Source organism: Polyodon spathula, chromosome 19, assembly GCF_017654505.1.
Source record: "Polyodon spathula isolate WHYD16114869_AA chromosome 19, ASM1765450v1, whole genome shotgun sequence".
Lineage (NCBI taxonomy): Eukaryota > Metazoa > Chordata > Actinopteri > Acipenseriformes > Polyodontidae > Polyodon > Polyodon spathula.
In genome coordinates, this window is record NC_054552.1 from 29,939,370 (window position 1) to 29,959,970 (window position 20,601).

At 37.2% G+C, this 20,601-nt stretch overlaps 2 protein-coding genes across 3 annotated transcripts; one reads left to right on the forward strand and one right to left on the reverse strand.

Moving 5' to 3' along the window:
* Window positions 1-477: 477 nt before the first annotated feature.
* On the reverse strand, window positions 478-11,433 carry asb7 (ankyrin repeat and SOCS box containing 7). 2 transcript variants are annotated; one of them, XM_041217882.1, is made up of 6 exons: window positions 11,241-11,433; window positions 11,043-11,147; window positions 9,953-10,058; window positions 8,593-8,856; window positions 6,959-7,564; window positions 478-4,124 (listed from the first exon to the last, which is right to left on the reverse strand). In XM_041217882.1, the coding sequence occupies exons 4-6, from the start codon at window positions 8,801-8,803 to the stop codon at window positions 3,985-3,987; spliced, it is 957 nt and encodes a 318-aa protein (XP_041073816.1). In that variant the 5' UTR covers window positions 8,804-8,856; window positions 9,953-10,058; window positions 11,043-11,147; window positions 11,241-11,433; the 3' UTR covers window positions 478-3,984. The 2 variants fall into 2 exon arrangements, with proteins under 2 accessions (XP_041073816.1, XP_041073817.1); XM_041217883.1 differs by having other exon boundaries at window positions 11,043-11,433.
* A 120-nt stretch (window positions 11,434-11,553) lies between these two features.
* Window positions 11,554-18,475, forward strand: lins1 (lines homolog 1). Its single transcript, XM_041218035.1, has 7 exons — window positions 11,554-11,937; window positions 12,301-12,790; window positions 13,451-13,540; window positions 15,022-15,163; window positions 15,592-16,197; window positions 16,983-17,169; window positions 17,490-18,475. Exons 2-7 carry the CDS (start codon window positions 12,419-12,421, stop codon window positions 18,313-18,315), a joined length of 2,223 nt encoding a protein of 740 aa, XP_041073969.1. The 5' UTR covers window positions 11,554-11,937; window positions 12,301-12,418; the 3' UTR covers window positions 18,316-18,475.
* Window positions 18,476-20,601: the final 2,126 nt, after the last annotated feature.

Consider the following 20,601-nt stretch of genomic DNA (forward strand, 5'->3'; position numbering starts at 1 on the left):
TTGTGATGATAACCACAAGTGACTCCCAGATTTAGAAACAGAAAGTCTTATACAATAGTATCAGGGAGAGTATTTAACCAGCAATGTGGATCCCTTACGTTATCAAAAGCCAGGCACTGAAATTAATATTTAAGTTGAAGTATGACAAGAGTTTTGAAAAGACAAAAGGAGCATTTTCACTTGAAATGCCGGCTCCACTGAACATTAATAACCAACTATTGAAACCGAGACGAGACCTGAAGTCTGTAAGAATCTTATTAAACAAATCCCTGCTCTAAAGTGCCAACAGCTACTTGATTTGAAGAGCTGAATCATTTGAGAGGTATTCCATTTCATAAGGTATGGATCAAATGTAACCTAAGGCCACTACCGAAAACAAACTATTGTATTAACCCGTCACAAAGGAACAGTGACATCCAGAACATCACAGAAAGGACGCCTCAGTAGGTTAAATCCATTTTATTTTACAGTCAGTGCACATGAACACTATTTTATGCTGAATATCTCATGTAAAATCAATAGAACATTACATGAATCCTTCTTTAAGGAGAGAAAGTACAATATGCTTTGTGCAAAATGTTTACGCAGTGTTCTACACCAAATGAGATCTAGTGCAATTTGGACAAATCTGTAATTGTGATTAAAAAAAAAAAAGTGATTTACAATAGAGTATAAAACCATAGCAAACTTGAGATCTGTTATTTGGGTCTCACTTTATTACGGAGCAATCCTACATAATGCTGATTTATTGTTCAGTATTTATAACAGAAAAACAGAATCCAAGCACTGGCAGATCTGGAGTCGTCCTCTAAAGGCATTGCCAGTATAACGTTCAGGCACAACTAAACATATACCAGTTAAAGGGCTGTAGTTACTGTAAATTCTAATTCAAGACCGCTCTGTGTCATTCAATTCCAATATGAACACAATCTCCTTAATCAGTCATAATATTCAGGATTCTACAGAGGGTAATATTTCTGGAAAAGGAAGGCAATCACTGTGGCAGACAGTATAACTCTCCCATTTTAATTCACACATTTTTACATTTTACATACCAGTTGACATATTGCGCTTTTCCAGTTTCACTACATTTTTTATCCCAACAAATCAGCAGATGATGTCTGGAAGACTGGAAGTAATATTGATTAGTGATTTATTGGTCTTTGATAGTAGATATGTGCCACTTTTAACCAACTGAAATAAAATAATAACAATAACAATAACAATAACAATAACAATAACAATAATAATAATAATAATAATAATAATAATAATAATAATAATAATAATCCAGCCACTGTTGCACTTTGATTCAAGCATGTTTAAACATTTATCATATGGGTCTGAAATATTCTTCTTAAATTAAGACAGAGGAAATGATGTGTTTAAAATTAAGAATGTATTTGGTAAGTGCTGTAGAGATCTTATAACCAGTATGTTCAATGTATCTTTGAAAATGAGCAATGAAGAATTTTGACAATAACAAGTTGGAAGTTGTTGCTTTGATAAGCTAGCAATCAACGAGCAAGTCTCAGTAATATCTGTATTATATTTTAAATGCCTGAGTCACACAGCATACCTCTGGTGGCTAGTTTCTGTCATGCAACTTTACACAGCTGTTATTTCTTAAGGGCATTATTGAGTTCAGGCTTGATAACTACATCAATTCCATTGTATGGTATCATAACATATTATGTGGCCAAGCACAACAGTATGAAAATAAATATTAAGTGTTCATTTCCAAAAGGATTTCAAAGAATTTAATTCTCAAGAATCCAACTCGTTGAAATGGGGTTTTCAACCTAGCAATGCAAACACCCAGACATCAAACTCCAACAACTAACTTGCCCTGCACAATTTAATAAAAAATACAGTAGCAGAAACAGTACAAGACTAAAGGGATTATTTCACCAGTTTCACTTAAATATGAACTTGTATCTAACATTTGATGCATCATTACAAACACAAATGTTTCAACAGGAACATATGCTATTGGGCAATGTAATGTAGTTAAATGATCAATTTAATAATTGTGTTAAACCTTGCTTGGCTTACATTGGGTTATCTCTACCAATAGTTCATTTAAAACTGTAAGTTGCTGGCAGCTGCAAAAATGAAAAAAAAGCCATCTGAAAGCGTATGGGTGTGTAAGTTTGTGAAGAAAGTGTGATTGTGTTAAAGGTGGTCAAAAATGTTGTACCTGATAACATGAAGGTAAACTGGCAAACTGAAGAGGGTATAAAAATGCACCAATAAGAATGACAACGAAACTGTATGGTAAGGAAATATTTTCGTATGAACAAAATGTTTACTTGTTTTGCTAAAATATCTAAAACATAATACCACAAAACATGACAGAAGCTTTTTTTTTTTTTTTTTTTTTTTTTTTTAAACTTCTTATTTTGGAACTAGATTTTTCTGATAAGTGGAAAACTTAAATTACTTGTCTGTTTTATGTTTTACACAGAAGGCAGGTAACTTATAATGAACCACAAAAATGTTATTTTTGAAACAGGTGCTGTCAGTTTTTGCTTCTTGAATATGGAATCTATATTATGATCTCCTCTTTAGTCCTGCACACCCACGTTGCAGGAGATGGATCAGGATGACTTCTCATTCATTCCCATTGGGATACAATAGTTTCTACCACTTCAAAGACCTCCACAATGTGCAAAAAGACACAAAACAAGCCACATGAGAACAATCAATTAAAAAGTATAAAGTAAATAAGTTGTTTATTGCTAATGATGATTAGCAATGTTTGAATCCAGTTGCTTCCCTCCTTTTGATAATATATACTGTTTCCACACAAGCATAGCTGATGCATTTGTACCCTGGGTTTTCTTGCTTGTTGCTGATCCTCAAATATAATTCTGAACTGTATCTGTTGAAACTTGTTATCCCTGCGTTGGAAGTGGACACTAGCTGTGCGAGTCCAAACCTATTTTTGTTCTTGGAATAATATGTGACTGCGTGTTTACAATCTGAAGTCTGGGGCTAATGACAGGACTAATACCACTTCCTTAAAATGCATACTCTCCGAATACTGACGGTTCTCTAACAATTGCACACTTTGAAGGAGCACACATCATTTTCTGAATATAAAAGTATTTCAATTAATAAATACTAGGCCTTCCAAGTAACCATATAAAATGAATGTTCTGAAGTCCAAAATACAAAACTCTTAAGTTTCTTGGAACACAATAATTTGATAGGATTCTGAAGCATGTAAACAGATGATCATGTTTGCTGCTCAAAATGATTGCACATTGTTTTGACATCGGGAGCACTGACAAAGCATTTTCATACACATTTTAGTAATTCTCCAACTTTCACCATGGATTTTTTTGTGCTTACCAAATAAAGTAATCAATAACTATGAGACTTCTGGTGGTATTGTGAATTTCCCTAGAACAGCCTCCTGGTTTAACATTGTCTGTTTGCCAATTTCCTGAAATTCTAATGCAACAGTAGAGGTATTAATAGGAAAATTTTAAAAAAGTGTTTTAAAACAGAATGATCAATGAAATTACATCCTTATGCTTCACTCACAATTAAGATAATAAAACTCAAATTGAATTTATAATTAAATACTAAATGCCAGCAATAAGAATCATTTACCAGTTTCTAATATTAAGAGCATATTTTATACATTAGTAGTTCATGTTTATTTTGCATTCAGAAGCCAGCTAGACCTTTTGTTTGTTTGTTTGTACACTTTACTCAAAAGATTTGTTAAAAAAAAAAGAACACCTTCATATAAAAGTTCTTTGTTGTTGTTATATATAAAGCTTATTTTCTGTAAACCTGGGGAGCAAAAACAATGTTAAGACTGTATTATTATTTAATTTTTTTGCAATTGATATAAAAACGGTATACCTGTGCTCTGAATTTTTTTTTCCGAAAATCAGTAATTGCATAGGATATACTGTGATGAAGGCAACAGCCTTGTGTGGCAATGGTAGCATTGTGTAACTGCAGGTCTCAGATATTGTCAAACTTGTGTTTTAAATAGTCTTTCATGACCTTGGCAATAGGCAAGTCCTCAAGTAGTTTTAAATTTTGAAGTCCTATACACTGTCGGATTTTTATTCGACACAGGTCCTGCAAATTTCTGGGTTGTCCTGAAATAAGAGAGAAAAGCACAAGATTAGTACTAATAAAGTATTTACCAGTATTACTGCAATCAACAATATACACATGCTTCACATTAAACATTTTACTCTCCTCCTCAAAAAAAAAAAAAATAATAAAAAGTATTATACGTCCCCACGATTTGCAACAATTGTTTAAATATGTTATTTAAACAGCTGTAGCAACACATGGGGATGTGGAACTCTATATTTTTTTGCAAGCCTGCTGCTTCCTCTTTAAGCTGTCTGGAAAATAAATACATAAATAAGAATGGAGAAACAAAAAGACTGCAGTCCCCTACTGGCTGCTGAGCAGTCTGTACACTGGCTAGGAATCAGAGGGATTGAGGTCTCCCATTAGAGCAAATCTCTGGGTGCGGTCAGGAACACCACATAGTAAAAGGTTAATAACATTTCCTGATTAGGCGTACATTAGTAAGGAAACAAGGGGATTTTCCAAAGTTCTGGCCCCCATTTAATGGAACTGCTTGCTGAAGTCTAAGGTCATGCCTGTAAATTCCTTGCTTGCTTAAGCAGCTGCCCACTTAATAGATGCTGGTGTCTACAGAACTTACTCATTCCTGATTGCTTCTGAATAAATACAGGATTACAGCCTGCCCTTAACCAAACCTCTGACTTGGTTTAAAAGCCCTCAAATAAAAGACACATCAACCGCGTCAAAATTTATTTTTTAATCCCAGACCTCAAGCCATGTACAAATGATAAGAACGGCCAGTGCTGGGGTTAAAATAAATACTGTAGGTATTTAAACAGTGTAGCCTTTTGAACTATACCTGTTTTCAAAGATGCCCAAATACACACAGTGGAACAACACAGGCTAAAGATTGTTAAAGGGTCGCTACTATACATCTTTGAAACAAAAAATAACAGACCCAATCCACTGCACACAGTCTAAGGGAACACAGACGAGAACCGTCTGACAAGAACAACGAGAAAGCTTCTGGATTCTGGAACGGGAACAATACATCCAGTACCCAAGGTTGTCTGGTCACAGTGAGAAAAAAAAAAAAAAGCACACACACTAAAACAGTGACAGCGAGGTGACAGTATGCATGTTTTTACACACTACAGTAGCTTTTAACAGTGGTGCCTCTCAAGTAAATTTGGTATCTTCGGTATTTATATCCTAGCGATTATGTTCTTAACATGTTTTCCAGCGATTCATTTTTTAAAGCTGGGATTGGGTTTCCTGCCAAGTTACTTACCGGCCATTAACTGATCAACAAAAATCTAACATCCCCTGTACTCTCCTCCCAGCGACACTTTTTATCATGGATATTACATCTGCTGAATAAACGGTGTAGTTTACAGGAACTGACTGTATGTTTACTGCTCAGAAATGTATCGGCCAATCCCAATGAAGTCTCCTGCTTACTCTGGTTCAGCACACGCTCAAAGCAAGGCCATCTGGATAAACCACAACAGAAGCATACTTCTGGGCATCTGCGTGTCTCTGTGTTATGTCACTAAACTGCCTAGCTTTTTATGGGAAAGCCAGATCAAACAGAGCCTCTGTGGTATCTCCCTCGGGAGCAGGTGTTCCATCCCAAATCCAGTGACCACATAACATACCCTGTGCTCATTACACCACTACACGTTTTACCTGGCATCTAGCCTACTGCTTATTTGTTTGTAAATGTAATCAATAACTTAGCCGAAACCTTATCACACTGATGTTGGGCACAATGCCACGTCTTTCATTATTAAATAGGTTTGATTTAACACTGCAACCGGAGACAAATCTCTTTGATATTTTGATATCAAAGCGCAGCGGACAGAAAGGTATGCAGGTATTGTGCTAAATAAATCCTTAAACCTTTTGTATAGTAATGCAGTTTTTGTTGTCTCATTTTCATACCCCACATTATAATGCAAGTAAATTAGAACCATAGGACTGATTGGAACAGACTATCCCACGATCATATACAAGCTGCTTAAATATATACAGTATGTATATATATTTTTTTATTCTTTAATAATTTAGCATCCCACACTGGGACAGACTTTTGAACTTTTTAATTCCCTTCTAAACAAAACTAGCCCAGTTGCCACTGCAATGGCATATCAGAGAGTTTTATGTATTTAAGTATAATTTTACACCAGAATACAACCCCTCCAGGTATCAATTATAAAAATAATGAGAACACTGATTTATTTATTTTTTTTTAGCAATTTGAGTATCAACACTGCCCTCTGGGGCCTGCAGGAGTAATGACATGTTACATGCAATTTAAATTCTTAACTTTGATCAACTTTGAATTGTAATGCTGCTCATGCACCAGAAGACCACTCGTTAGTCTTTTCATTGCTCAGGTAATGGAAATACAAGTTAGATCATCTTGACCTACATCCACTCTATGTACATGCATAAATGCAAGTGTGACAAGCTGACAAGTTCCTCTACAAACTCAATGTTTGGCTGTTAATAACTTGTTGTAAAGAAAACTGACATTGCAAATCGATGAATGGTTCTCTAGATATGTACTTATGCAAGATTGGAGGGGTGCCTCCTCAACCTCCATCGCCAAGGATACCCAGCATGCCGAGTTTCATCCAAACACGAACACTGCTTCTCAGTACAGTTGAAGAAACGAAGTCAACTAGACAAACGTTTCCAGTAGTGCCTTCATCAGGGAAATACAGTGATGAAGGTACTAGCTGAAACGCTTGTCTGCTTGACTTTGTTTCTTTCAAGTTTTCCACTTACACCCTTGAATCAGTAGTGTAGCCAACCGGGTGTCTTTGGAATGAGATGGCAGAAGTGGTTCAATCTAAAAAGATGATCATATTAAAAGGAAACATACTTGTGACTTCTTGCAGGAAATCAAGACAAGGCCGGCTAGCTCCAGACATGCTCCCAGACACTGCCAGTGGAGTCTGTCCCTCATAGTTTCTGGTAGTTGTATCTGCGCCATAGGTGTGCAACATCCGAGCACAGAGCACATCGTCCCGCAGAGCAGACAAATGCAGAGGCGTCTGCCCGTCCTCCAGGCGGCCCAGGTTGGTGTCGGCCCCTCTTTGGAGGAACATGCGGCAGTATGAGTGGTTGCCTTTGATCACAGCGTAGCGCAGCAGGAAGCCATTCTGGATGTCAATGTTAGCGTTGTGGTCCAAGAGGATTTTCACGCAGCTGGAGCGCTCCCTGATAATGGCCAGCTGAAGTGGGGTGGTGCCTTTGTCACTGAACGGATCGACCTCAGCCTTGAACTCCAGCAGGAGCTTGACAAACGAGTCCCTGCCGTAGTGTGCTGCCACATGGAGGGGAGTCCACCCATCATTGCTCTTGGCATTGATAATGTCACTTCGGTACTCTGATTCCAACATCAAGCGTGCAATCCGTGCCCGGCCATGCATGGCGGCATAATGCAGGGCTGTGAAGCCACCAATTAAGTCTTTCACTGTGGGATCAGCTAAAAAAAACAAGAGAGGGGGATAAAAAGAAAACAGGATTTTTACCTTCTTTTTATGGGTAAGAAAGTAATTAAGACCGACTGCACTGCATGTTAAGAAAAAAAATGTAGATATAATGTCCTCTACTTGTAGAGATTGTCCCCTCAATTAAAATAGAGTTGTGTAGAGTCAAGTTATTCCCTTTCAAAAATGATGACTTAGCTACAGTAGCAAAAGAGTATCGTATCTGTTCACCCCCGAGTGCCTTATACAACTGCTGGAAATCAATTTTTATTCAAAGATTGTCAAACATCATAATGTCATCCAGAACAGAGGAAGTGTGTGTATTATTAGAAGGTAAATATAATCTATCATGCATTAGGTCCATATTGGTTTTGAAAACTGCTGTAACAAATGTATACATGTAAAATAATTTTTAAAGAGAAAAGGGATTTATAATAATAAAATAATAATAATAATCTTTATTTTTATATAGCACCTTTCATAGTGGACCACCATCACAAAGCGCTTTACAATATGTCAATGAAAATAGCATAAAGCAAGGGCACATTATTTTAAAGTTATAAAAGACCATGTAGACTTATTAGTGAACAGGAACAAATCAAGGCTATGTCCTGGAAATTAATACTTCCAATTTCACTGTTCCTGCCCCACATCCAGAGTTGGGTGCATGAGATTGCTTCTATTAATAAAAGAAAAAAAAAAAAAAAAAAACATTCCCTCTTTTAAATTCATCTCGTGTGTAAATGTATTTATAATAAGCAGATGAAACAAAACAAAACAAAAAATCTAACTGGAGATGTGCTGCCATCTTCTGGAAAAAGAGTTGCAACACAGTATACCTAAACATACTTGTTTACTGTGCTACAGACACAGATTAGTGTGATATAAAGTGCTTTAATATCGTTGTATTAATGACTAAACATCTGAGAGAGTTCATAAAATTCTAAGCTTAGCTAGTCAAAATACACACAAAACAAAATATTTCCCCTTCTCCCAACACACTGCAATTACACCACTTTCCCACCTCCATGTTCCAGAAAGACTCGGACACATCTCTCCTTGCCTCTTGCTGCTGAAAAGTGAAGCAAAGTCCAGCCATTGGCATCACGTCCATTCGGGGAGTACCCCTGTTCCAGCATTTTGCGCACGGTATGAACATCCCCTGCTGCAACAGCGGCCTGAATTTGCAGTTCCTCTTGCAGCTCCGGGTTCCTTCGACAGTGATGATTTAGCATCCTGGAAGCTCTTGTTAAGGGGGAGTCATCAGGACATGCAGCTTTTCTTTTGACTAAACAAGGAGAGCACCGTTAGCATCTCAGAGTCTATGGTACTGTGCTAAGCCCAACATTACGTATGCAGAGCAGAATGCTCAGCATGTCAGTGTGGTTAGACAAAGACACACCGAACGTGCAGGTAACAGTTGGAACGCTTACACCTGCCTTCAGTTCAATTTTCTGAGACTAAATTTGGACAGTGGCTTGAAAGGATTGTACTAGCCTACTGGCACATTTAAACTGCACTGCCGCTAATACAGCTGTGTTGTCTGCATCATTATGAATAAATGAAGCCAGAGCACGGTGTTATGATCACTTCAAATTCGCCAAACAGGATCTTTATTTGAAACAGGTGTGCAAGGTGCTTTCCTGACAAATTAATGTAACCACTAAACAAAAAAAAGAATTGGCAGACAGACATACAGTTAGTGTGAGTGCAAGGTGTAATCTGAAGAATGAGCAGCTGCCGTTTATGCAAATGCAGTCATGGAGCACTGCTGTTAATATTACAATGCATTTGGGGGATTGCCTAAGGTATCTCTATTATCTGTAGTTAGTAACAGTAGGCAATAGATTGTGGACATAGAGAACAGTAGAACATCTACACATTTTTTGTTATTCATTTTTGTTCCAGCAGGTTTTCCCTTTCAGAATAACTAATCAGAAACCCCACTGAGGCATACTGCATGTGGCTGATTCTGTGGCCACAATCAGCGGTTTTGTCAAAATAAAAACTCACTCAGTAGAAATAACACTGCTTTGAGAACAGAGCTACAACTCCCCCCTTTTCGTGCTGACTGTCTTTTGGTTCTCCATCTGGTTTATATACTTTATGTTGGGCTATGTAATAGTTTAAATGCAATGCTATAGATGAAATGTTGCTGCTGGTACCTACTTATTTTACGTGTCCTAGTTCAAACTTACTCTAACTGTAGCTAAGCCATGTGACCAGTAAAGGGACAAGGACCCAGGCGTTTATCTATGGCTTTGTTTTGCATATCCTAAATTAGTTAAGAATGATTACTAGCACAATAAACGAGGAACTTGTGATAGGTGAATGTACAGGAGATAAGAAAACAGATTCAAGCACTGGTTGGTCAGTGACATTACCTTATTTCAACTTTCTTCATGTGTGACCCAATCCTTGCTCAATATTTCACACATAATGAATCCCTTTTCACAAGCACACATTATTCAAGATGATCTTTACATGAACCTGAAAATATAAAAAGGCATAATAAAGTGTTTTGTTTTTCAATATGTACCAGTTTGTCATGGAAAGTTCTGACCTAACATTCCATGAAACCTATAGTTTATAGTTAAGATGCACAGAATTGTACACCACTGGTTGTGGATTTGTTATAATGTTTTGATTATTTTGCCAGTTTACTTGCAAAGAAAATACACATTTAAAAAAAGATGAGACTATCTGTTATACATCTGGCTCTGTGGACCAGCATCAGCTTTGCGTTTCTAAATTAAATTACCAGTTTAGATTTTTGCCCAATACTTCCAGTGGATTTAAAAAGTTTAAAATAATTTACACAATTTTCAAATGACCTTAACACTGAAAGTTTGTTTTCTTTACACTTTAACAATAATAACAATAATAATAATAATAATAATAATAATAATACCATACACTAGCTACACTTCATGTTTTCAGTGTATAATCCAGACTAAATGCCAACAGCCTTTTTGTGGCTGTATTAATATATTTATAATGCAACTGATTGCTTTTTGAGATGGATACTTCAGCCACACAGATCTGTTCTACACGTTTCAATCTTCACACTTGTCTTGTCCAAAATAGCCACTAATCAAAGCAGTATTGAGTATTTTGGTTTGCCTTATACAATATCTTTAAAAAACATATTTTGCGCTGGTATGGTGAAAATATTGATTACGGAAAATGAATTTCAATTGCAAATCCTACCAGAATTAAGTCTAGTGTGTTCCATTCCATTACCAGCAATACCTCTATGAACGTCAGTGTACCGTACAGTCATATGTTTTACTGCTGTACCAGCTTCACAGTACCGGAAAAAATTATACAATGCAGCCACATTGTACAGGCCAGGTTGGTAATAGAATAAGTGTTTATAACTATGAGATATAGTAATTTTGTGAACCAAAAATACAATACAGTTTCCACTATGTAGAAAGGGCGACCACATAAGACAATGGAGCATTACTGTACCTCTAGTTAGTGCACTGCCCGAGTACTCTCACTTTTGTTGAGTTTTTCAGCCTTCCGTTGAATCTGCCCAGTTGTTTGAAATCCCCACACATTCGAATAAACGTCCTGGTGGGCGAGACAATGCAAAATCATATTAAAGACCGTACATATTATAACAGACGAAAGAAAACACGCGATCGAAGCACTACTCGACTTTACCTTTCCCTAACACTCAAGCTGAGAGTTTTGTTGCTGATGTTTTGAAGAATCAAATCAAAACACCGGCGCGCATATTTACAAGCACCGCTTGCTTAAAGTTGATGTATTCTCAATAGAGTCGATAACTGATTGATAATGAAGACTATAAATAACTGATTAGATTTGTGTACACTTTACTGAACCAACCCCCAATGCTGCGGGTCATTGGGAAGAAGCTATCAGATCTCAGCCAATCAGCTTGCAGTACCAGGGGTGTTCCTGCTGTCGTAAGTGAAGAGCATAAACTGCTGCAAAGATAAGGAAGTCTGCGGAATCACGACCGTTTTTGTGTCAATGGTCCTTCTCCAGCTTCAGTAAGGTCTTTTCCGATTGGCTTTTGGGAGCATCGCCTCGCCTTTTTGGTGCTTTTCCCCTCCCAGTGACTCACGGTATCGGTAAGCAGCCTCAAAGATCTTCTATATAGAAGAGGTTTGGCAGCCTCCTCCTCCTCCAAGGAAACGGCTTATCTGGGACTGCACGACAGCACGATGAGGTCTGGGTAATAGAGTTTTACACCCTTAAAAAAAACACAAAACTTTAAAGTGGACTACAACTCCCTTAGTGGAATGCGCATTGTGAACTGCGCAAGGTGAATGGGGGGCGATTACCGTACAAAAATACAAATAAACGCGAGTCGGGAGTTGGACGTGGTCACAGCGTGAGTGGGGCTCTCAGTTTTTAACATTTGTGTTCAGTGTTTCCATAGTTTAGAATATTTTGAACGTTGCTAAAACCGCCTGGTCTTTTTTTCCATGTTTACGTGCACCCAAAGCGTACGTTTGTGCCCCAGGATTGTTTTATTCAGTGCAATTAACAGGTTTTCAGAGGTAGTGTGTATCTTGATAGTTTGTCATTGTTTGGAGCATTTTAAACTGCTGTCTACCTGTTATTTTAATTTTCTCCTTAACAATATTGTTATGATTGCTCACTCTGTTTTTGTTAACCGCAAAAGTGAAGTCTAAATGTAATGTATCAAATTGAGTACTGTAAATACAGCTTGTGTTGTGTTTTTTTTCCAAAGGAAAATGAATTAGGTACTTAATGTGTTACTCCTGCACGTTTTGAGATTTGTTGAAAACGTCTCATCGCGAGTAAAAGGGCAGAGCTCATGGTCTAATTTGGATATTTAGATATTAGAAATGGATCAGAGGCATGTAGTCCTGCAGGAAATATACAAAGGATTGCTATCGGGAGCACCACTGAACAAAGGGCATCACGAGGTAGCAGCTGTCATTTGCCCATTTATGACCTCTGCAAACATACATGAGGCCAGCAGCAGAAGTGAGCGTGATGAAAGGTGTGATCTGGGTAACATGCCCTCTTTGAGATGTCCAGCCAGTTCAGTGAAGAGGCACAGTTACAGTGACCTACAGAAGGAAACGGCGTGTCTTCAGCTCAGTCTGATTGAGATGATGAGCTCCCACGTGCACTCTCCAAGCAGAGGGGTGCAGGAGGACAACCTGGGAATTCTAAGAGTGCTACTGGAGGAAATGGACCTTGTGTCACAACTAGTGAGTTTCTATTGTGTGTGTGTGTGTGTGTGTGTGTGTATATATATATAATATATAGATATATATATATAATATATATATATATATATATATATATATATTAGTCTTTCATTGAATTTATAAATGTAGGCAGGCATGGTAAATCCTGTACTTGTGCAACATTTAGGACAATACAGCCCTTGTTAACCAAAAAAATAAATAAAAAATGCTTCCAGCCAATTGCAGTTGAAATAAAGGCTTTAAAAATGGTATTTGGATTAATGTGTTTATTTCTACTGGATTGTATTGCTACAATACTGATTACTTCTACCACTTGCTGGACACTACAGAGTATAACTTGATAATGCACTAGACTATGGATAGGCTAATTGGGGATGTGGTTTCAGGGTCAAAAGACCTCCCGGCCCCCAGTAAAGAGGCCTCTGAACTTAACCTGTTTATCCATTGGCACTGTGGCACGCTACAGTTTGCTTTTGAAACCTCTTCAGTTCAGGTTCCATTTACATGTAAGAGATCAGTCTTGAAACACTGCAGCGGTTTGTAATGCAGTCAGAGAATGGACTGTAGCATCTTCATCCCAGAACTGTAACCTCATCTAAATTTTGTTCTTGTTTCTCACACTAAGGTTTGTCAACCATATATGTTTTTATATCTCCTTAGATTTCTTTGTTTGGGGACCAGGACAAGTTATTATCCCACATGGCTGTGAAATGTGTGTCTTCACTTGTGCTCTTTCAGATTACCATTACTGTGAGTAGTGTGCTGTGAGAACATGAAAACCCTATTACTGCATTTGTCTTGCTTATATGCAATTCTGTTTAACTTATATCATATACAAGTCTTGTAACCTGTGGGAAGTAGTAAGCAGAAAATCACAACCTCCACACAATCATTCAATGTTCTATTTTATTTTTGCTTGCCTCCTTTTGGGGGGGAAAAGTATGGTTTTAATGGTTTGGATTAAAAAGCTTTGAGAATCTAGCCTTTATATTTGATAAAAGATAATTGCAATATTTGTTCTTAGTGTAAGTAGCTTATGTGTGTGGTTCTGATTGCAATTATTTGAATATTGTTTTGTTTTTTAACAGTTACAGCACTGTGAAACATTAAAGTAACTACAGAGACTGGGAGAAGTTTCTCCTTTGTGATTTGTGTCGTAAAAGTTAATGGGAACATGAGATCAGCAGCCATAAAGCTACCAAATAGCTCATTATGTGTCATTCAAGATTATTAAACTGCATTCAAATTAACAATAACCAAAAAGAAAAGACCTGCTTTAGGTGCCTTGAGAATTTATAACACATATTGAATTAAGTCAAGATTTCTGCATCTCCTCGGTTGTGCTGACATTAATAAAACTGGTATAATTGAATGAGAAAAAAAAACAAAATACATTTGAAACTTGGATATCAAAATTGGCAATGCTGTTAACATTTTCCATTTCATGCATGTCATCATAATAGAAAAATATTGAGCTGTATGGGGGGGGGGGGGGGGGTGCAGTACTGTTTACCCCTGAGGGTGATATCTCCAAAAGGCTGAATATTCATTTGTAATGTAAATCAGAATTTGCATCAGGTAATCGTTATTTAATGCAGGTATTTTTTTATTTTTTTTTAATTTTTTTTATATACTTCATATATAACTTTTTTTACTTACCCAGCTGAGTGTCACTAATGCAACACACTCACCAGTCAGGAGTAGCCTGGCTCATCTACACGTGGAATTGGGCACTTAAACTTGTCACCCTAATTCAAAGACCAGAGCATCCAAGATTGCCAATTCAAACAAGTGAGCTCCTGTTATAGGAGGATGCCTGTTCTTTACTTAAACCAATGAGCTCCTGATTATAGGACTCATCCTGTTCTTCATGCAAACCAATTCAAACTAGTGAGCTCCTTATTATAGGACTCCTCCTGTTCTTCACGCAGACCAATTCAAGCGAGTGAGCTCTTGATTATAGGACTCCTGTTCTTCATTCAAACCAGTGAGCTCATGATTATAGGACTTGTCCTGTTTCTCACGGATTAGTCACTTTTATGGGTGAACCCCCTCAGAATGAAGATGTGTTGAAACGCAACAAAGCGATTTGCTTGTTTTTGGTTAAGGGTGCCCTCTACTCGTTGTTGTCATAGCTGTCCGTTTTCCTAATTTAGGAACCATTATCTTGTCCCTCTCATTCACTCTTTCTGTGTAGCTCAACGTATGTATGTGTTTTTTTGTTTTGCTAGAACTCGTTAAATGAAGTCTGGCAAAAGAGGTGTTTCCAGGCATTCAGAGAGCATCCCAACAGCAGTGTGATGAAGGGATGTTTATGGTCTCTTACAGCTGTGGTAAAAGGAGTTTTTAAAGGAACATTTCATCGTAAAACAGGTATGGCAGCTTCATAATGAGTATTATTATACACTGTAAATGAATTAAAAGGCTACAGTTAACATTTATGTTGTGAAGGTTGTTCTCATCATTAACGTTTCAGATGTCATTTATGTCAGTTAAGACAGAAATGAGTTCGTGAATTAGATGTGACTGTTTAATTACCTGATTAACATATTGTAAAATAATTTGGATGAATGTCATTTGTAATAATTTATAAATCTAGTTAATTAGAAATAGCTTTAATTGTTTGACTTATGCATTGTACAGAATTAAACGCTATATTTAAATACTCTTTAAAGACAATTGAACTTGCATTAAACTTAGTTACTTGCATTAGCTATATCTATCTGTCATATCTACCTACCTACCTACCTACCTATCTATCTATCTATCTATCTATGTATTGCATATTGTTTGTTTTACAGAAATCTTGGAGAATCTTTTCACCTCATTTGAACCTGCATTTAATGCCTTGTATGCTACCATGTTTTCACTATCTCCGAGTGCCGTGAATCAAGAGCCTTCAACATACACCAAAGAAGGAGATAATGTTACAACCAATCTAGTCTCTTTCATTGATTTACTTGAAGTTTTTGTTGCTGCCAGAACAAAACTGAGGATCTGTTTCCCTGTTCAGAGACTCTTGTTCCAACAGGCTGTCTTGGCTTTACAGATGGTTGCCTCCCCTGTTCAGTATTTAGTGAAAAAGAAACTGCTTGCCCTTTTTAAAAGGTGCCTGCTCCAGAAAGCTGGTGAAGATTTCATTAAAGGAGAGGTGGACTCCTCCCTAAAACATGATGACAATTTGAAAAGTGACATGTTGGCCCTGGCGAATGGTGTGCTGCAATCTGTACATGCAGATTGGCTTCAAGACATTCCTGTGAGTCCGAAGCCCAGCTTTTTTGGAGGCACAGAGGTGCTGGGTAACAGTGATGTAGAAGGAGGACCTGATTTGGTGATGCTGAGAGCAGCAAGCCTCATTTTAATAAAGTCATTGGAATATAAAGTCCAGAATTCAACTACAGAAGAAGGTAATTTCTACCAGTTTGTACAGGGATTTGAGTCTCATCCATTTGTTGCTGCTGTTGCTTGACAGTTTTATTTGGTAGATTTTGACTTAACCATTTAGTTTTCTAACTTTTAAAAACTTTTCTATAAAAATAAATCCCCATTTGTTCTACCCATAGTTATGACAGCTTATTTCTATGAATGTTCTACTAGTTCAGAAAAAGTTTTTTGAGTTGAGTCCTCAGTTATTCCCTTTGTATGCTGCAGAGGGCAGTCATGCCTAAGAAAATATGATTTTCAAATCTGTAGGAGATATATTGAATTCTGTATTTGATGTTGGGTTGGATTAAAAAATAATTGACAAATAATTATAACCAGAACCAATTATGTAGAAATGCTATTAACCAGTGATTTAAAACCGCAGAAGGCAGGCAACTAGCGATACAGTGAAAGTGTCAGAAAAGACTTTCTGGTAGTGCTATCAAAGGACATTAAATAAGGTTCATCTTGTACAGTCCTCTAATTTTGAAATGTGAAATACAAACGATATGATACATACAAAGTGAAGCACTACCGTTTCAGTTTTCTACTGTTTATTCTAACGCAATTATTTTCTGATGTGTTTTATATTACTGTTGTGAAGTATCATTTGCCTTTAAAAAGCAGCCTACACATGCCACTGCTTTGCACGGCTGCATTACAGAAATGTAAACCACATTTATGTTTTGTCTTCTTGTTGCTTCAGTTACTGAGGTGGAAAGGGATTTATGACGGGTTTGATTTCTTGAAATTGTTTTATCTACTGCAGGTGCCACTGATTTACTGAGCTATCTGTGTCTTCTGAAGCTTTTCCTAAAGAAGCATCTCAAATCTGCTTCACTCTCCCAGCATCTCCTGCACCCCTGCGCTTGGGTCTCTGTGATATTCATGGAGCAGGATGATGATATGATAGAGGCAGCAAAGGCATTGCTGATATTGCATCTGCATTTTAGAAGGTAGGTTTTACTCAACGGTTTAGGAGCTTTTTGTTTTTCTAAATATTGAGATCATTTGTCCCTGGTTTATGTTGGATGACATCAATAAGACAGAGAATTATCATATCATTACTGTTCTCATAAATACCAATTCTCCAAAAGTGGTGACAGGCGGTCAGTAGTGAGCCTCATATCAAAGCAAGAATTGACAATAATTAAGTTCCCAAAATACTTGTTCCCTGCCAATAAGATAAACATGAGTGACAGAAATACACACCAGGCATTTTATTAAATGTAATATATGTGTAGCATGAATGTATAATCCCTTTTGCTTCTTGCAGAGTGAGTGGTGTCATCATTGATGGCGTTGACAGTACAGGAAGCTTGACCCAGCTGACCCATGAAAACGGCTGCAACCCGCACTGTGTGTTCTTCTTATTCCTCAGCAGTGTAGCATTTGACCACACTGTTCTCCTCGACTTCCTGATTTCCACCGAGACGTGCTTCCTGGAATACTTTGTCAAGTATCTAAAACTTGTCAGGGAAGACTGGGAGCACTTCTGCACTGCCTGCCATTACTGTGATTCACTCTCGTCACAGTCAAGTGAGCAGAATGCAGCTTGTAGTGAGAATGCATATGGATCCAAGACTGTCAGTCAAGATGATCAAGAGAGCATGCAGCTGGCGTTCCATTTAGCAGAAAATGTTCCACGATCTGAATTGCCCAAGAGCCAAACCAAGTGTAATGTAAAATATTCGGATGACCCCTTGGTAGATTATGGGAGCTCAGATGAGTCTGGATCCGACCTGGTGGAACCAGTTTGCTTAGCAACTGGCAAGCAGTGTTCTGAAGGCCTGCAAGATGACAGTTTTAAGATAGGGAACTCTGTTTGCCAAAGTGGAGATAAGGACCAGACCTTATCTAAACATTGTCAAGTCACAGGGGATCAGGGAATGTTGATGCATTCATCTCTTCGGGACAATATGTTGTATGACAGTCTGACTTCTGCTGGTATGTTTACGAAATCCATCATGTGTCTGATGGGACTGAGAAAGGCTGTAACCAGATTGCAAAGAAGAAATTTGTTTCCTTACAATCCAACAGCACTTCTGAAACTCTTGATACAAATTGAAACAAAGAGTGGTTTGACTGATGACCAGTTGTGAGAAATCTGGAAATAATCAAAGCGTTCTCAGAGTCTACGGGAGGCTACGTGGTTCTACCACCTCCACAGGAAGAGTAATATCTCTATCTAAACATGCTTGCAATGCATCATGTAACTTAAGCACAAAGGGAGTTCAAAAACTCCTTTGTATTAGATTTAAAACCAAAATAAAAAAAAAAAATCCATGCTTTCTCTATTAATAATTATTTTCTTTGCCATGAAAAACAATTTGAGAACATAATGCAAAAAAAGAAACACAAAGTAGAAAAATGTTAGATGCCCTTTGTACCTTAACTCTTTAAGCACTAAGTAACACATTTAACAGCGTTAAATAGTTTTTTTTGCCATTTAAAAAAAAATATAAACTCTGATCGATTCTGTTTTATGTAGTAAAGAAGCAATATTGGTTCCCTGTATAATAGATTTACTAGCATCGATGTAAATGAGGTAGACCGCTGAATAGAAGGATGTTTTTTTTCTATACTGATAGGGATTCAATCTATATAATATATAGTTCGTTCTTATATTAAGATGTATGCAGGTCAGCAGTAATGAAAGGGTTTAACCCTTCAGGGTGTGGCACTAGAAACCATTTGGTCGACCATGTCCTGGAGCTCTGCTTAACATCCCGGGGGGGTATGGTTACTATCTAGAAAGGTGCAGCATTTTATCTGAGGTCTAGACTTTGTCAGCTGTTTAAAACAATAGTGTTTCACAGATGTGAAAATCGAAAAAGCTGCGATTTTGAACATCCCAGGCTGTGCTTGGAATAATGCCTTGTGGAACAATCTGAGAAGCTGTTTATGCAGAAAAAACAGGTACACAGAACGCCAGCAAGGCTTCAGTATCTAGAACTGTTTTGTAAAACAATTGATTGTTGCCCGCTAGTCATACTGTAGGTACAGTAGCTCGGTATGGTGTGTGTACAATTAAATCCAAAGGTATATTGTACTGCTTTGCTGATAATAATTCCTCATTTTAACCAATGTGTGCTACTATGCAAAATATGAACTTCTGTTCACTCTGATAAATACAAGAGCACTTGTCTGTTGATGTTAGGACAGTGGAGCATACATTTTATTAAAAAAAATAACTACAAGTAAATGTAAGTAATTCAGATCCATTGGTTAAGCATGATGCAGGGCAGCTTTTTAATCAAGGTATCAGTCTTGCCTCCTTGTTAGTTCAGGGTTAAGTTACAATAAGCATACGCATAGGGTCATTCAATACAGCTTTGATGTTTGGTAGCTTTTTATGTTTTCTGTCCCTAATTAGTGCAGGCAACAACATTGCATGGAAATAGTGTGTGAGTGTGTGCTGGATGACACTACTGATTAGAACAAGTGTTGCAAACAGCTGAAAGAGATTAATTAATTTACTTTTCTGCCAGCTATTCTGTTGTAGCAGAAACCTTTCCCCAATGGCTTTGGTTGCCAAAGCTGCTAATGAATTAGCAAATTACAGTGCACTGAAATCACTGTCAACTTGCAGGCGCTATGACAAACCCAGGGTTTTGTTAGAGCTGGTGCTTGTTGGGTTACTATGCTTTGTGAATGATTTGTAACGCATTGTGTGGCTTTAACAATGTTGTTTTAGAAACAGCTTATATTAAGAGGTCATTCAGTACAAACTAACTAGAAAACGGTGGACTCAACACTATGTAACACAATTTTTGTTCCTGGGTAGTAAGTGTTATTTCCTAATTGCTTATGCCTCAAAAGTATAGAAAATGGCTATTATTCCCCACAAACTTTGCTTTTGTGACCAGGACAGTGATATTTTGAAATATCGCTATTTCCAATGAGAAAACGGGAGCTTTTGTGTCTTTTCGTTCACATAAAGTCAGAAAAAAACAACATATGAATCCAAATTAACATGTATTTATACTAAAGTAATACAAAAATGACTACAAAAGATTTAGAAGTGAGTAGTTTTTCGAGAGTTACGATTATACTGTATTTACAGTATAATTGTAAATCTCAAAATTACTCACTTCTAAATTATACTGTATTATACTTTACTTTCTAACATTCACAAATCAAGTTAAGCTTGACACAAAACCTACAAAATGAATGTGTTGATATGACCAGGAAGTAAACCTTTTTTTTTTTTTTTTTTTTTTTTTTTAGTCACACTACTGCCATCTCATTGTTATCTAAGGGTTTACCTTTCTAAATATTAAATGACTTTACGTACTTAATATATACAGAACTCCTGGTACAGCCCTCAAGGTATACTGTGAAATGAGAGAGCTTAAACGTCACTGTGATACTAACCTGAAAAACAC

Bases quoted from the DNA above. Each gene is read 5' to 3' on its own strand.
- asb7 (XM_041217882.1), bottom strand. From the start codon at position 8,803: ATGCTAAATCATCACTGTCGAAGGAACCCGGAGCTGCAAGAGGAACTG. The intron at 7,565-8,592 runs GTGGGAAAGTGG...TGTTTTTTTTAG, and splicing joins AGTCTTTCTGGAACATGGAG to CTGATCCCACAGTGAAAGAC. The intron at 4,125-6,958 runs GTATGTTTCCTT...CTCTTATTTCAG, and splicing joins TTTCCTGCAAGAAGTCACAA to GACAACCCAGAAATTTGCAG.
- lins1 (XM_041218035.1), top strand. From the start codon at position 12,419: ATGGATCAGAGGCATGTAGTCCTGCAGGAAATATACAAAGGATTGCTA. The intron at 12,791-13,450 runs GTGAGTTTCTAT...ATATCTCCTTAG, and splicing joins TGGACCTTGTGTCACAACTA to ATTTCTTTGTTTGGGGACCA. The intron at 13,541-15,021 runs GTGAGTAGTGTG...TTGTTTTGCTAG, and splicing joins TCTTTCAGATTACCATTACT to AACTCGTTAAATGAAGTCTG.